Here is a 16,606-nt window from a genome sequence, read left to right as displayed (position 1 = left end):
AAAGGATGGAAAACAACATGCCATGCAACAGGAACCTAGACAAAAGCTGGGATAGTGATTCTATTTGCAGACAAAGTGGATTTCAAGCCAAGACTACACAGAAGAAACAAAGAAAGTCAGTACACACTTGTTAAGGGAACAATCCAAGAGGGAGAAATAACAATCATAAATGTATATCTACCCAATATGGGCACACTCAACTATATAAAACAAACACTAATGGACAGGAAAAATCAGCTAATCACTAATACAACTGTAACGGGGGATCTCAATACCCCACTGTCACAAATAGGCAGATCAACTAGACAAAAAAATCAACAAAGAAATATTAGAGTTGAACCAAATCTGTGAACAAGTGGACTTAGTAGAAACTTAGTGTTCCACCCAACTACATCAGAATACACATTCTTCTCAGCAGCACACAGGACTTTTCCAAAATAGACCACATACTGGCTCATAGAACATGAAAAGTAAATTCAAAGGAATTGAAACTATCCTGTGCATATTATCATACCACAGAGTAGTGAAACTGGAAATAAATGACAAAAGAAGCGACAAAAACTACATAAACAGATGGAAATTAAATAACACCCTCCTAAACAGCCAGTGGGTCACAGATGGAATTAAAGAAGAAACCAGACAGTTTCTACAATTAAATGCTAATACTGGAACTTGTGGGACACAATAAAAGCAGTCCTATGAAGGAAATTTATAGTGGTGACTTCCCACATCAGCAAAACAGAGTGAGCTCAAGAAATCTAATGTTAAACCTCAAGGTTTTAAAAAAAGAAGAGCAAGTTAAACCTTTGTATGAGGAAGGAAAGCTTGTATGGGGAAGGAAGTTATAAAGATCAGAGCAGAAAATAATGCAATTGAGACTGAGAAAGCAATCCAGAGAGTTGGTTCTCTAAAAAACTAAATAAAATAGACAAACCCTTAGCCAACCTTATCAAAACAAGGGGAAAAAAGACTCAAATCCATGCAATTAGGAATGAAAAGAGCAAAATCACAACAGATCCTGCAGAAATCAGATCATTAGTATCTACTTTGAGAATCTGTACTCTAATAAGATGGAAAATACTGAAGAAACAGACAGATTCCTAGATACATATAAAGTACCAAAGCTGAATGAAAAAGATATAAATATTCTAAATAATTCTTAATAATCCAGGCAATGAAATTGGAGAAGTAATCTACGAAACTACCAACAAAAAAAAGGCCAGATCCTGGTGGATTCACTACTGAATTCCACAGGAAATTTAGAGAAGATCTAATGCCACTACTCCTCAAACTCTTTCATGAAATTGAAAGGAAAGCAATTCTCTCAAACTCATTCCTGGAAGCAAGCATTACCCTGATACTACAACCAGAGAAGGATCCAACCAAAAAAAGAGAACTACAGGCCAATCTCCTCAATGAACATGGATGCAAAAGTCTTCAGTAAGATACTAGCAAACAGAATGCAGTAAATTATCAAAAAGATTATATACCATGACCAAGTAGGATTCATCCCAGGGATTCAGGGATGGTTTGAGATACACAAATCAATAAATATAATACACTGCATTAACAGAACCAGGACAAAAACACATGACCATCTCAATAAATGCAGAAAAAACATTCAACAAAATCCAATATATATTCACAATTAAAAAAAAAAAAAACTCCAGAAAATTGGAATAGAAGGAATTTATTTCAAGCTGATAAAAGCCATCCACAACAACCAATAGCCAACATCATACTAAATGGTCAAAAACTAAAAACTTTCATCCTAAAATCAGAACAAGAAAAGGATGCCCACTTTCACCACTCTTGTTCAGTATAGTTCTGGAAACATTACCCAGAGTAATTACATAAGAGAAAGAAATAAAAGGAATATGGATAGGGAAGGAAGAAGTTAAATTATCATTATTTGCCAATGACATGATATTTTACATAGAATACCCGAAAAACTCCACCAAGACTTCTAGAATTAATAACCAAGCTCAACAGCATAGCAGGATAAAAAATCAACACTCAAAAACTCAAGATCATTCCTGTACACGAATAACAAACTCACTGAGAAAGAGATTAGGGAAACAACACCTTTCATACAGCATCAAGTAAAATAAAATGGTTACAAATCAATCTAATGAAGGAACTGAAAGACCTTTATGCTGAAAAATACAGTACTCTGAAAAGGGAGATTGAAAAGGATATCAGAAATTGAAAAGATATCCCCTGTTCTTGGATAGACAGATCCAATATAGTGAAAATGGCCATACTCCAAAACTGATATACAGATTTAATGCAATCCCAATCAAAATATCAATAGCATACCTCATGGAACTAGCGAAAACAATCCTTATGGAACTAGAAGTGACCTAGAATACCAAAAGCAATTCTGAGCAACACGGGCAAGGCAGGGGGCATCACAATCACCAGTTTGAAGTTATATTACAAACACTACCATGATAAAAACATCACTGTACTGGCAAAACAAAAAGAGAAACAAACAAAAACCAACACAGACCTGAAGATCAATGGAACAGAACAGAAGATACAGAAACAACTCAAGCATACTCAGCTACCTTATCTTTCACAAAGGGACCAAACACCTTCACTGGAAGAAAGATAGCTTTTTTAATAAATGGTGTTGGACAGACTGGCTTTCCATATGCTGAAGATTGAACCTAAACCCATATCTCTTGCATTGCACTAAAAGAAAATCAAAATGGATCAAAGATTTAAATATAAAAACAGAAAAAATCTGCTGGAAGATAGAATAGGTAAAACTCTTGAAGACATAGGTGTTGGCAAAGACTTTATGACTAAAACCCTAATCACACAGGAAATATTATAAAGAATCAACAACTGGGATCACATCAAATTAAAAATCTTTTACACAACAAAAGAAATCATTAGGAGAGTAAAGAAACAACCCACAGAGTGGGGGAAAATTTTTAGCCAACTGTTCCTCAAAGGACTAATATATAGAATACATAATATACTAGAAAAAATCAGACCCCCCTCAAATTTAAAGACCCAGTCCAAAAATGGGTATCTCTGAGGCCAGGCATAGTGGTACACACCTGTAATCCCAGCACTCAGGAGGCTGAGGCAGGAGGATCTCCACAAGTTTAAGGCCAGCCTAGGCTACATTGTGAGTTCAAGCCCAGCTGGAACTACATAGTGAGACTTTGTCTCAAAAAACTAAAACAAAATATGTACTAGTATAAATAATTTAAAGAAAATTATGGTGTATTCTCATCCTCCTTGCTCGCTGGATCTGGCACCATGACTTCTGAATCTTCCTCAAAGTCAAGTGGACCATGAAAGTAAATGTTTTCAGTCAACTCAGAACATCAAGACAGCCACGACCACCCAACTAAAGACACAAAAGAGGACTTCCAGACCTGCTTCAGGAAGAGGTAAGAATGACGGGATAAGTCCTCAGCTGGCTCCATGTCTGGCTCTATTCCTACCCCCAAGGAGGACCAACTGAGCATTAGCTATGTGCTTTGCCCTATGGGGGAAGGGGCCTGTTAACCTGTTGCATCCCCTCCTAACCTTGGTGAACAGGCCTGTCCAGTGCCAGGGCCCTTGCCTGTTGTTAATAAAGTGTGGAGGGAGCCGGGGTTAACAGAATAGAGCTACAGCCCATGCTGTCCCCTAGAGGACCTGGCCTGGGAATAGAGAAGCATTTTATTGTGTCAGTGTTTGATGTATTTCAAAAATTTCCCCTGCAGAGACCTAGCAACACAGATAGACACTTATTCATGTGTTACCTGAGAGAGGGGGAGGCAGACTGAAGCTCTGGCAGGGGCGTAGATGGTGCAGGGATTTGCTGTGGGGTCGCCAGCTGGTAAGATCACTTCATGGTGCCTCTCCCAGTTCTCTCATCGAGAGTCTCATGGGGCACTGTGGCTTCTGATAAAATGAAAGAGACCACTCTCTTGCTCGCTGTGGGTGTTGTGCTGTAAGAAACACTGATTTTAATTTGTCTCTGTACCATCCTTGAGGCCTGTTGTGATGTTATAACTGCCATCCCACAGACAAAGAAGCCCAGGAGCACAGACGCACAATACAGTAACTTCTCATTGGCCACAGAGCTGGGATTTAGACCCAGGAAGCCGAGCTCCTCGGCCCTCTCTTCTACAGCCTCATGCACATAAGCAGCACCTGCCACAGCCTGAAGCCCAGGTAGACCTGTCTGGTTTAACACCAGCCCTCAAGCAGGTTATCTCCATTTTGTGACTGAAGAACTAAGCGGTCGGAAGACGACACGACCTCACCAAGGTTAAACAGCTTGTAAAGCAGAGCCGGATTTAGACGGTAGTCTTCCGACTGCAAGCCTTGGGCCCGCCCACCAAGCCACATGCGTGGCCCTGGCCCTGTGCGTGAACTGTCTCCAGCAGTGTAGCAGTCGTGCAGCGAGCCTGCTTGACCGGGCCAGTCAGACTCCCCTTCACAGCTGTGGGTTTTATATAGGGAAGTGTCCCAAATACTAAAAGAGTCATTGCTGGATGCTGACTCCTCCCTTCCAGCCTCCAGTGAGGAGGCACATCCCCAGGGGCTCAGAACTCAGTTTGTGTGACCACGGTGGGACCCACCTTAGCCTGGGGGACCGGTGTCAGGGCATCTGCACTCCCCTTCCCACTCTGACAACTTCAAAGGGACAGAGACAACCACAGACACACAGGACACTCCTCTGGGGACCTTCCCGCCCCTCCAAACCTAAGACAGCCGGCCAGTCCTGCAACCTCTCGGTCCACATGAAGCGCTGCTCCTCTCCAATCAGTCTCAGTGTCATTAGGGCCCGATGGCACACGCAGATGCATAATGCGCCCCCAGAGCCCCACACTCACATCCAGCGAAAAGACACCGTCACCCGCACTCCCTGTTCACCGACGGTGCACACAGCCCCCGCTTCACTCGGAGAATGGGGACCACGCCCCCACGCAGCCCTCGCCCCGCCCCGCTCAGGCCCCGCCCCGCAGACCACGCCCCCGCTCGGCCCTCGCCCCCGCCCCGTGCAGACCCCGTCTCCGCAGACCACGCCCCCGCGGCCGGGCGGGCACTTCCTCTGCCCTTTCGGCCGGGTGTCAGACTCCAGAGGCTGCACGTTGCATGAGACTCGCGCGACTCATGAAGGTGTTCGTCACCCGCAGGATTCCCCCCGAGGGCAGGGCCGCGCTCGCCCAGGCCGCAGAGTAAGAGCCGCGCGCCGTCGCCGCTCCGCGCACCGAGGCCCCGCCGCGCCAGGCCCACATGATGTCCCCTAGCGGGCGCGGAGCCCTCAGCCCCCTGCCCCGGGCCGCCGCGCTGGTGCCCGCCACCAAACCTCAGGCACCTTGCGCAGGGTGACTCAGCGATCTCCAGGCGGGCTTTGGGGATGTCTGAAGCTGCGCGACGGGCTGGGGTCACCAGGGGCCGGAGAGAGGGCCCGGGAGGAGGGCCTCGGTCAGACTTTGCAGCTGAGTCCAGTTGTGTCGGGCTTGGAGTTTGAGGAAGCTTAGAGAAAGTTGTATAGGATCCAGTTCTCATCAGGCTCCTGGCCATAACTCGGGGACCTGTAGGAGGGAACTTGTCGTTGGTCACCGCCTTCACAGAGGAGTGATTAACCATGAGGCAATGTCCAGGCTGTTGACTCTTTACCCTAGAGCTTGGCTGACAGGGCAGGTGAGGTCAGGGACTGCGCATCACTAGCCGGGTCCCCTCTGCGGTTGGCAGGGCCTTTGATGACTCTTCAGGTGGAACCCTGTGCACCAACCTTGTCAGGTGTGTCACGTGCGTAAACTTAATCCTTGCAGTACTGGGAAGTCAGTGTTATAATTATCATTTCACTGACCCAAAAACAGGCTAGAAGCGGTAAGTACCTTGCCGCTCCAGGTGGTGGAGGTGGGGTTTGTCCTTCGCTGGTTCTAGTTGCAGTGTGACCTGTGCATTTTGTCAGGTTTACACATCTGGCATAGAGAAGGTGAGACCCAGCCTCAGCAGCCAGTTCCAAGGAAGGTGAGCTTTGTCTTCCAGTTTTGCTCAATGCAGTCTTTTCTGAAGAGAGAAGGGGGAAGACAGAAATAACGCTGACAGTAGATAGATGTCAGTCCCGCTGCACAGTAGGTGCAGTGCTCACACGTGGGATGTAAGTTGTGAGGGGCTACAGTAGGGTGTCCTGCGAGGGGCCAGCATGTATGACTGACAGTTTTTTGTAGTGCTGGGGATCGAACCAGGATCTTATGGTCAGCCAGTGCTCTACCTCTGAGCAACATCCCTGTCCCTCGCTGCACTGAGGTAAATGGGGAAGGCTGGAGGAGTATCTCCTTTCCAGGGCTGCAGTGGAAGCACACCTTAGTGCTCCTCTTGTTGACTGAGGTTGAGGTTATCTTTCCTGGTAGAGCTCATGATGAGAGTTTTCTATTTCATGGACTCAGAGGACTGAAAAAGATGCAACTGGGCAGTGAAGCCAAGCCCGTCTGATACAGGAACCCCCCTGGCCTTTCCTGCAGATGGCTGCCTACCTGGCCATGTGGAGGCCCCCTGTGCGTGTGAGAGAGCTCTTAGTGTTGAGCTCAGAGCTGTCCCCGATTTTCCTCTTTTCTGCTTAGGCTGTGCTCTGGTGGCCCCTCCTTAGCTTCCTCTGCTCTGTGATAGGCCTTCATCCCCCAGCCACTCTCTGGACTGTACGGAGGCCACCTGCATCAGATGCTGACTGGCCCCAGCCAGCTGCAGGCCAGAGAGCGAAAGTGAGGCTTGCCAGCTCGCAGAGGGGCCAGGGCATCTGTGGGGCTCTCCTGCATCTCCTGGGTGGCCTTCTTTCCTTTCAGCTGTGAGGTGGAGCTGTGGGATTCCGATGAGTGCATCCCCAGCAAAGAGCTGGAACGCGGTGTGGCAGGGGCCCATGGCCTGCTCTGCCTCCTCTCGGACCGTGTGGACAAGAAGATCCTGGATGCTGCAGGTATGTGCATTGGGTCAGCCTGGGCGGGATTCTCGGGGTCTCATCCTTGGGGCACATCAGCCTGAGACAGCTGCCCATGGACAGTCTGCAGCCCTTTCTCTGCATTCTGAGGATATCCCCCTGCAGGGCTGGGAGGTTGCCTGAAGCTTCATCTGGTTTGTGGGTTGCCCTCCTCTCTTTCTGCTGTAAGCACCTGAGGGAAGCCCCAGGAGGGCAAAAACTGGTGTGGACCCAGTGGGATGGGTATGCGGGCAGCCAGTGCCCTGGGGCCAGAGTTTTGCTTTGTGACCTAGAGCAAGACTTGCCTTTTCCGGGCCTGTGTGTACAGGAGGGAGGCCCCAGCTCTGCCCCACACTGGCCAGCACCCAGCATCTGTCTGCACAGCCCCGGCCCAGACTCTCAGCCTTGGACTAAGGCAAACAACACCCCTTGACTTTGTGTCCTGACGGTTTGGAGAAAAGGTTTAGATTCAGGGGCTGCTGATTAGGAAGAGAAGCTTTGAGTCAGAGTCAGGCTACCCCTGGAAACTTTCTAGTGAAGGAGCAGGTATGAGTGTCATGCTCTTTCGATTCCCGTACCAAAAAAAAAAAGAGCGTGTCATGCCCTGCTACCATCTCTGTGCTCTCAGAGGTATCCATGGGGAGGTCCCAGGGGTGGCTGAAGGAGACCCAGGCCTCACTGGTAGACAGTCCAGTGGATAAGTCCAGTGTCCAAGTCCTGAAGGGAAACGCTGACCCTGATTTTGACTGGGCCAGGACACCTAATATCTCTGAGACAATGTCTGTAACTGGCAAAGAGGATTGTGTGGAGTTTCACCTGCAGTATAGAAATTCTAAGGAAATACCAAGCAGGTGTCCCTAGAAGAGTCCCCATTACTGTGGCTTTGAATTCAATGAGGAAGGACACAAACAATGTGTTTTCTGTACAACAGGACCTAATCTCAGAGTTATCAGCACACTGTCCGTGGGTGTGGACCATTTGGCTTTGGATGAAGTCAAGAAGCGGTAAATACAGCTGAGCTGTGGACGGGGCTAGCATGGGGGCAGTGTGCAGATGGTGCAGAGGAGAGCTGCTTGTTTTCACTTTGTATCCCTCAGTAAGAGTGTGAAGTGGCTGAGGAAAATTCATCCACATGAGCACAAATCAGTTAAAACAAACTTGGGTTGGACATGGTGCATGCCTACTGCCTTATCCCAGCTACTCAGGAAGCTGAGGCAGAAAGATTGAAAGTTAAGATCAGCCTGGGCAACTTTCCAGTCTCAAAATGAAAAATAAGAAGGGCGTGGTTCCACATGTCTGTAATCCCAGCGCACTGGAGGCCAAGCAGGAAGACTGCAAGTCTGAGCCCATTATATATATATATATATATATATATATATATATATATATATATAAAATATTTAATATCATCACGTATTACATGATATCATACACACCCAAGAAGTTGGAAAGTGAGTTACCTTTATCTAGTATCATCCTTTCACGTTCCTTATCTTTTTTGATCCCCACCATAACCCTGGGAGAAGACAAAAGTATTGTTTCCTTTTCTGAGGAGGAAATTCAGAATGATTTAAATAGTGACTTGCCCCAGACCTGACCTCTAATCTTCTATCTTCATAGCCTTCCCAAAGTGAGAGACAATCAAATGGGAATGAGAACTAAGCACTCCTCAGTGCTTATTTAAAGCTCTGAGCTTCCTGGCAGGCAAAGCAGTGGAGGAGCAAAGTGATATCTTGGAAAAGACACCCCAGTAGACATTGGTGAAGGTGCGTGAGGCCAAGTTACCACCAGGTGTTTGATTTCTAGTGGGATCCGAGTGGGCTACACCCCAGATGTCCTGACGGATGCCACTGCGGAGCTGGCTGTCTCCTTGCTGCTTACCACCTGCCGTCGGTTGCCAGAGGCCATTGAGGAAGTGAAGAAGTGAGTGCCACCTGGTGGGAAAGGGGCGCGGCTCACAGCTAGGACCTGAGCAGGAGGGTGAGGCTGGCCCAGACATACTCTCTGTCACTGGGTGGGCCCCGTCTCATGAGAAAGAATTGACTCAGCTAAAATAATTAAAGCCCACGGCTGAGCTGTAGTAAACAGAGCATGATGCGAAGTCATGAGAGATGATAATAATAATGGGACAAATAAATTCTGCTAGGGCGGGTGGGAGAGGAATGCAGACTGGGGACTGCTTCATGGAAGGAGGAAGGATGTCCCCTTGAGCACTGAGGGTGATTCCGAGACCACTGATGCCGAAATCAGAAATCACTGAGGACCGGAAATTGTTTCCTAACCCTTTTGAGAGCTAAGCCTGTTGTGCTAACCACAGTGAGGCCATTATGGCTTCTCAGTGGCAGGAGCAGGGTGCTGCATAGACTGTGCTGTGGGCACTGTGCTTTCTTCCTCACAACCAGAGCTGTGCAGCCTGGCTAAGGGTTCGGACACGGGGTTTTGGTGTGCACGTGCAGTCGCCAGGCACTGCAGGGGCTGGGAGCAGGGACAGCGACTTGAGCGTGGTGGAGGTGCAGTCGTGACTCTCAGAACAGGCCAGGAGCCTGGCTGGCCTATGTGACACAGTGCTGGTATTCTGCTCATAGTCCTGTCTAGGGCCTCTACACCTTCACTGGTAGTGGCTCAAGATGGACTCCATCCCTTACCCACTCAGAGCAATGGGGCGACCTTGTGTCTTTACTTTTGTTGCGCTGAGGAGTTCTGAGAACTTGTTCTAGAATCCCAGCTCCCAAGTTTGCAGCTTGCTGCTCTGAACACCCCTGGCTGTGTCATCTTGGGCAGGTTACTCTTTCTGGTCTCAGTTTCCTCATCTACAAAAGGGATGAGAGCCTCTGAGGCCTCTTGCAGTCCTTCATTTCTTTGTCCCAAATGGACTTAAAGGAGGAGTCAGCCTTGCTGCATACTCAAAGTGCTGGCTGGTTGTGATGTTGCTCACTCCACTTCAGCTCCATGACCTGGAGGTGGATTTAGACCTTGGACCACAGGCAGAGCACGAGTGGGGGGTTTGCCTGTGGGCCTCGTCTTTGCCTGAGGCCCAGCGCTTGTACCTTACCCCTCCCCTCCACAGTGGCGGCTGGACCTCATGGAAACCCTTGTGGATGTGTGGCTATGGACTCACGCAGAGCACTGTTGGCATTGTGGGGCTGGGGCGCATAGGTAAGGCTCTCCCTGTCCCCTGACCCCTGTCCTTTCCTACCTTTTCCTACCCAAACCTCCAGGTTTGGGTTAAGTCCCTGGTGCCATGTGCCTCAGTGCTGGAGGTCCTACTTTGGAAAGGCTGCTTTTGTCTTGTGCCAGCAGGGCACTGCTCGCAGAGGTATCTCTAATGAGAAGAGACAGCCTTGTAAAACACAGGCAAAGGAATAAATATAATCAGGAATTCCTTCAGGACCCACTAAGGGATGAAGCCAGTTGCTAGGAGCCAAAGTTCCTTAGGATTTCAGCTCCATAAAGAACACGTGAGGGCTGCAGATGCTGGGTGGGGCCCTGAGGAGTTGTTGCTCTGGGGCAGTTTGTCCTCCCCCAGGTCTGGAGGCACTGGCTTGTGAAGGCTTCACAGGGACCAGAGAGTGCAGTGGGCAGGGTTTATCTGCAGATACAGCAGAGCTATTTTGCAGAAGGCTGGCAGAAAGGTTCAGGCTCAGCCAGGCAGCTGCCAGTGGTGCTCCGTCACCTGATAGGGGGTGAGGCTCAGAGTGCCCAGTGTGGATAACCTGCCTGGCCAGCCAACAGTCCTGCTTCTCTCACTGGAGCGTTGCTTGGAAGAGCCCAACAATTTGGGGCCATATTTTGAGTCTGAAGATCCGACTGCCCATTCCTGTCTCAGTGCATCTCATGTGAAAATGTCTTGTAGGTCTGGGGCAAGTTGGCAATTGAGCATTGCCAACAAAAAAAGGAAGTCTGGGTGTACACTAACGAAGCAGAGGGTCCAGAAGGAAGGAGGGGATTGCTGGGGGCCCCCAGCTGCAATAAGACAGGACCAGTTAACACAGGGCTATACTGATAAAAGGGTCTGCCCCTGAGGGTCCCCTGTCCCTGGAGTTGCTGGCTGCTGCCCCTATCCTCTGAAGGGTGGGAACAAGCCGCGGACTCTGATTCTTGCCTCTAGGCCAGGCCATTGCTCGGCGTCTGAAACCATTTGGTGTCCAGAAGTTTCTGTATACAGGGCGCCAGCCCAAGCCTCAGGAAGCAGCGGAATTCCAGGCAGAGTTTGGTAAGTAAAACCTTGATTTCCAGGTGAGCCCTGCCTGTGCTCACCTGGGGAGTCTCTTGTCTTTAATGGTGGCATTTATAGGCAGAATGTAGGTGCTCCAGATGGTCTGGGGGTTGCCGTGTTCCCTGTGTTACCTGACCTACCTGCCTCTGGACACAGGCCCACTCAGGGAATAGAGGGACGTACCTGGCTCACACTGGGCATTCTCTAGTGTGTGGGCAGAACCCTAGGAATGTGCTGGGCTGAGGAAAAGCTGAGCACTGACCCGCCCAGCCTGTCTGCGCCCTGGTCCCGGTGGATCTAGCTCCGAGGGATGCACAGCGTGGTGAGCAGACGGCAGGGTGGATCCTAACCATTTCTCCCTCTCGCTCTTGGCACAGGCAGCCCTGTAAAAGAGAGAATGGCCCAGATCCCACCATGTGACCTTGAACAAGCTTCTGCCTAAATTTCTCCATCTATTGGACTAAAGGGCTGGTGATGATGTGATATGCCAAGACCCCATGAATGGCTGCTGACTTCATACAGTCGTCAGAGCTGTTGAGGGAGAGACCATGCCTTCAGAAAGTGTCTTAGGAGTTTCTAGTGAGGGGTGGGAAGAAGGTCTCATCTCTACCCTCTTGTCCCTAACCTCTGCTGAAGTCCCGCTTCCCCACCCCACAGTGTCTGCCTCCCAGCTGACCGCAGAGTCTGACTTCATCGTGGTGGCCTGCTCCTTAACGCCCGAAACCAAGGGACTCTGCAACAGGGACTTCTTCCAGAAGATGAAGAAAACAGCCGTGTTTGTCAACATCAGCAGGTAGCCTGGGACCACGCAATATCCTGGGGTCACCCAGCAAGCCTGGAGTGGGGCTGTCCCCCCTGCTGTCATATGGGATTTCCTGTGGGATATGGACAAGACCTTGGACTGAGCCTGCCAAGCTCCACACATAACTGACTGCCCAACAACTCAGAAATATAGTAGAGGCCAGGCAAGAGCTGGGTTGGGAAGAAGAGCAGTCAGGTCACAGCAGAGGCTAGGCCTTCTGGCACCCACAGTAGCCCCAGCTTCAGTGAAGGCCTGGCACACTGTAGTGCGGTTTGGGGGAGGGCCTGACAGGCAGTGAGTCACAAGGGAGCCTCATTTCCCTCTTCCAAAGAGTTGGACTTTCTGATCTGGATGTCCCTGCAGAGACCAGACTTCCATGCCGTTGAGCCTGGTGTGAGTTCAGTGAAGGTTTGAGCCTTCGTGCTGCTGGGCAGACAAGGCCTAAACCTCAGGTTTTCCTAGTTCCCCAAGATGTCCTCAGGAGTGTGTTCAGGCCACTGGGATGTAGGGGCAGATGTTCCTGCCATTATAACTCCTTCCTAGCTGATACCCTTTGAACCTTTTAAACCAGTTTGGAAGAAAGCCTTGAATGAGTTCAACCTGAGGGCTCACATACCCTAAAAGTACCTGAAATCACCAGTGGTTAGCAATGAAAGAGTGACCTGGGTTAGCAGAGTAAGCAGTGCAATAACACAGGTCTTTGGCAGATGCCCCATGGTAGCTGTGCTGTTTGCTGAGCACCTGCAAGTGCCTGGTACTATATAGGACCTCCATTACAATAGTCCTTATTGCACAAATATCTTACGATGCACAATATGAAGTCTAGAAAATCACCTCTGTGGCTGCTCACTTTGATGGGATGCAGTGAGGTTTCTTTGCCTGGTGGCATGCTGTGGCTGCCAGCGGGTGATCTAGTGGTACAGCCAGATCAGACACCTGCATGAAAACATGTGCAGGCTTCTGGGCACTGTCCCAGCACGTGCAGGTAAGCTTTAATCCTCCCAACATTCCTGGGAGTGAGGTGGTATTCTCCCTCTCTTTCTGAAGAAGAGCCTGAGGCCCAGAGAAGTTGAGACACGTCGCCAGAGTCAAGTGCTAACTCGGTGGAAAAATTCATTCTGTGGGTTGTTCTGCCCCAAAGGTGGCAGAACATGGGGCAGAACATGGGGCAGAACATGGTGGGGGGACATGGGGCATCCATGCCATCACTGCCATTTCCAGGGGAGATGTTGTAAACCAGAATGACCTGTACCAGGCCTTGGCCAGTGGTCAGATTGCAGCTGCTGGGCTGGATGTGACGACCCCAGAACCACTGCCTACAGAGCACCCCCTGCTGACCCTGAAGAACTGTGGTAAGAGCTGCGTTTGCAGTGCAGACTCCGCGCTGCTCTGTGGGCCAGAGTGCTAAGTGTGCTGGCAGTGGGTGGGGAGCTCTGTGAGAAGGACACACCCATCTGTTAGTGACACTTGGTACTTAAAGATGGGAGGGATCCTCCTGAGCATGTCCTAAAGGAACAGACTAGAGGCGTGACTGGATTTGTTAAAAGAAGGGCCTGGTCACATACCTTACACCAGTACGTGTAAGATATGCCAGCATGGGTAAAATCTTTGCTCTTACCAGTGTAAAGAAGTTCTGGCCATACCAGTATTTATAGCTTCTGCCAGTCATTAAGCTGTTCTCTTGATGCAACAAAACCCCTTCTCTGTTCTACTCTTTGGGTGGGGCTGAGCCCCCATTTCTGTGCCAGCTGGCCCTGTGAGGCCCGGTCAACTTGATCTCGGCTGCCTGCCTGTCTGTCTGTGTGTCTGGGAGTGGCACTGCTCCCCCCACTTCTTTCCTACTAGCAACAGTCCTTCCTGTTGTAGCTGGAGGATGGCCCTGACAGAGGTCTGAACCTGGGCTCCAAAGGTGCCTTTCCATCCATCTGCATTTTAACAATCCCACACCTCCCTCTGACCCACCACCCCAACACACACACACACACACACACACACACACACACACACACACACACAGGATGGTACATGCTTCACCGGTTCTTACACTTCTGTCTTTGCCTGGTCACCGGCAGGGACTGAGCCACATGGTTGCCGGCCCCACCCAAGGGCTTCTGCTTCAGCAGATCTGGCCATGGCCTGAGTTATCAGAGGTCATGTGCATCTGACAGGTTCACATGAAGCTGACGCTGCTGAGCCTGGGACTGCTCAGAGAGCCTCAGCCTTAGTTCTTGCCTTTTTGCCTCTACCTGGTTAACAACTTTCTATCCAGTTGTTCTTTATATTAAGTTCTGTCCAGGTATTAGTGTGATTTCTGCCTCCAGACTCCAGGTCAGAATTATGGGATGTCCATTTACATTCTGGAATGCAAACCCAAACAGGTCCTTTGCTGCCTTCCCAGTGAATGCTCCCATTATTGCAGCCCTTGGCAACTCTACTGCCCCTAATGCCATGCCAGCCTGCAAGGAACACTGACTGTGATGAAAACTGGCACCATCCCCCATGCCTAGAGTCAACTTAGTGCCCTGGGTACTGCTTCAAAAGGCAGCTCTTTAGGGATGAGTGACCTCACTTGCTCCCTCAATATAGTGGGGCATGGGGGAGCTGTGGTGTCAACACTTCATCTTGGAAGTCTTTTGTTTTTACAATGCTGAGGATTGAACCCAGGACCTGTGTACTGAGCTACGTCCCCATCCTATCCCCCTTTTTCAGACAGGGACTCCGGTAATGTCATTAAGTTGCAGGGGCTGGGATTACAGATGTCTGCGACCACACGCTTCATCCTGGAGTTACTGTGAAGGGGTATAGGCTGTGGGTGATTAGAACTAAGCCCCTAAACTAAAGTGGCACCTGGTTTCACCATCTGTTCCCTGAAGGGCTGGATCTAGGTAGGTGCCAAGACGCCTGTAGCCCTGCCGTCCTTGTGTGTGGGTATAAACCTTTCATCCTTCTGGTACTGAAGTCTCAGTAGCCTGAGGCCTCTCTACTGTTCTTCAACCCCAACCCTGGGGGAATGGAACGCTTACTAACAATAACCAAGTGGGGAAGGCACTGAGGCAGGGTCTCTTTACTTAGGCAAAGCCAAACCAGGAAAGAGCCCAACTTATGGCGCCTCAGTCCCAAGTACTGAGGATTAAACCCAGCGCCTTCCTACTGAGTTACACTCCCAGCCTTTTTTATTTTGAGACAGGGTCTTGTAGTCACTTAAGTTGCCCAGGCTGGACCCAAACTTCTGGTTTAAGGTCTTAACCACCCTTCTTAGCTGTCTCTTCCCTTCCCTTTCCTTTCCAGTGATTCTGCCCCACATTGGCAGTGCCACTTACAAGACTCGCAACACCATGTCCTTGTTGGCAGCTAACAACTTGCTGGCTGGCCTGAGAGGAGAGCCAATGCCCAGCGAATTCAAGCTGTAGCCAGACAGCCCCACAGGCCAGAGCCAGTGCCCTGGTGTTCTGCCGACACCAGGCTGGATTTGGGCCCACCAGTGGGAGTTGGAAGTCTGATCTGTTCTGATGCTGCAAGTGAAGATGGGCACGGGTAACGTGCTTTGCTACTTCTGTGGCTGGACACGTCTGAGCCAAAAGCCTGTAATTCTGCATTGAATAATTTTCTAAGATGGTCTCAGCCTGTACCTGGATGAAGCTAACAAAACAAGCACCTGTTTCAAACTTGGGACATTCAGTGACCTGCCTGACCCTGCTTTCCATCTGGTCCTCACCCTGAGCACTTGTAGCAACTTGCCCAGTTCCTTCCCAGGCCTGTCAGCCAGGGTGGAACAAGCGGAGACTCATTAATTATGGCACTTCAACCGAGTACCTAGACCATCGGGAAAATAAAGAGCACACAGAGCACAGGGGAGTTAACTAGAAGAAAGGAAGACTAGGTTAGGTTGACTCTTTTGGTTGAGAATAACTAGAGGTGGGTTCCTCAATTTCAGAATTAGTTTTTCTACCTACACTTTGCTCCCCTTACCCATCTTGTCCTCCACCCCCTACATAGGTGGACAGTTTTATTTTTTGAGCCAGAAGGACCAGGATATAGATCAGCGGCACAGCACCTGTCTGACGAGCGTGAGGCCGAGTTCGATTCCCAGTGCCAAAAGAAAAAAAAAAAAAAAGACAGGATTTCAGATTTTGCTTTGTAGTCGGGCTGGCCTTAGATTCACCATGTAGCCCAGGCTGGCCTCTCACTTGTGGTAATCCTGTCTCACCCTCCCAAGGACTGGGATTATAGGTGTGGGCCACCATATCCAGATCTTTTTAATCATTTTATTCTTTACCAAGGCCAGGCCACCAACATTACCACTGCCAAAGCCCTGCTCTGTGCTTTAGCATAAAGGAATCAGCTTCTACCCCCTGTGCTCCCAGTGGGCCAAACTGGCAAATGAAGTTGCCAGCAGCAGCACCACACAGGATCAAGCAACCTCCAAGACTAACTGGGCAGACTTGGAAGAAAACCTCACTCATGTCTACAGCCCAAAGGCAGGAAGAGTATGGGGAAGGCAAAAGGAATAAAAAATTGGAGGGGAACAAGAAATTAGTGTTCTTCATTGACTGCATTATTATCTTGGAAGCTTGGTTTTAGAAAGTACTAGAAGCTGGACTAACAGAATAGAATACTACTTGCCTGTTTTGTGTTAACCTCAACCTAAGCA

At 49.4% G+C, this 16,606-nt stretch overlaps 1 protein-coding gene across 1 annotated transcript; it reads left to right on the top strand.

Annotated features, from left to right (window-relative positions):
• Positions 1-5,032: 5,032 nt before the first annotated feature.
• Positions 5,033-16,488, top strand: Grhpr (glyoxylate reductase/hydroxypyruvate reductase). The gene is made up of 9 exons (XM_005382885.2): positions 5,033-5,192; positions 6,807-6,937; positions 7,869-7,941; positions 8,744-8,860; positions 10,005-10,093; positions 11,046-11,150; positions 11,811-11,946; positions 13,177-13,307; positions 15,244-16,488. Exons 1-9 carry the CDS (start codon positions 5,110-5,112, stop codon positions 15,363-15,365), a joined length of 987 nt encoding a protein of 328 aa, XP_005382942.1. The 5' UTR covers positions 5,033-5,109; the 3' UTR covers positions 15,366-16,488.
• Positions 16,489-16,606: the final 118 nt, after the last annotated feature.

The sequence above is a fragment of the Chinchilla lanigera genome, unplaced genomic scaffold, assembly GCF_000276665.1.
Source record: "Chinchilla lanigera isolate Chin_1 unplaced genomic scaffold, ChiLan1.0 scaffold00018, whole genome shotgun sequence".
Taxonomy (NCBI): Eukaryota; Metazoa; Chordata; class Mammalia; order Rodentia; family Chinchillidae; genus Chinchilla; species Chinchilla lanigera.
This window is presented reverse-complemented; position numbering and strand designations above follow the sequence as displayed.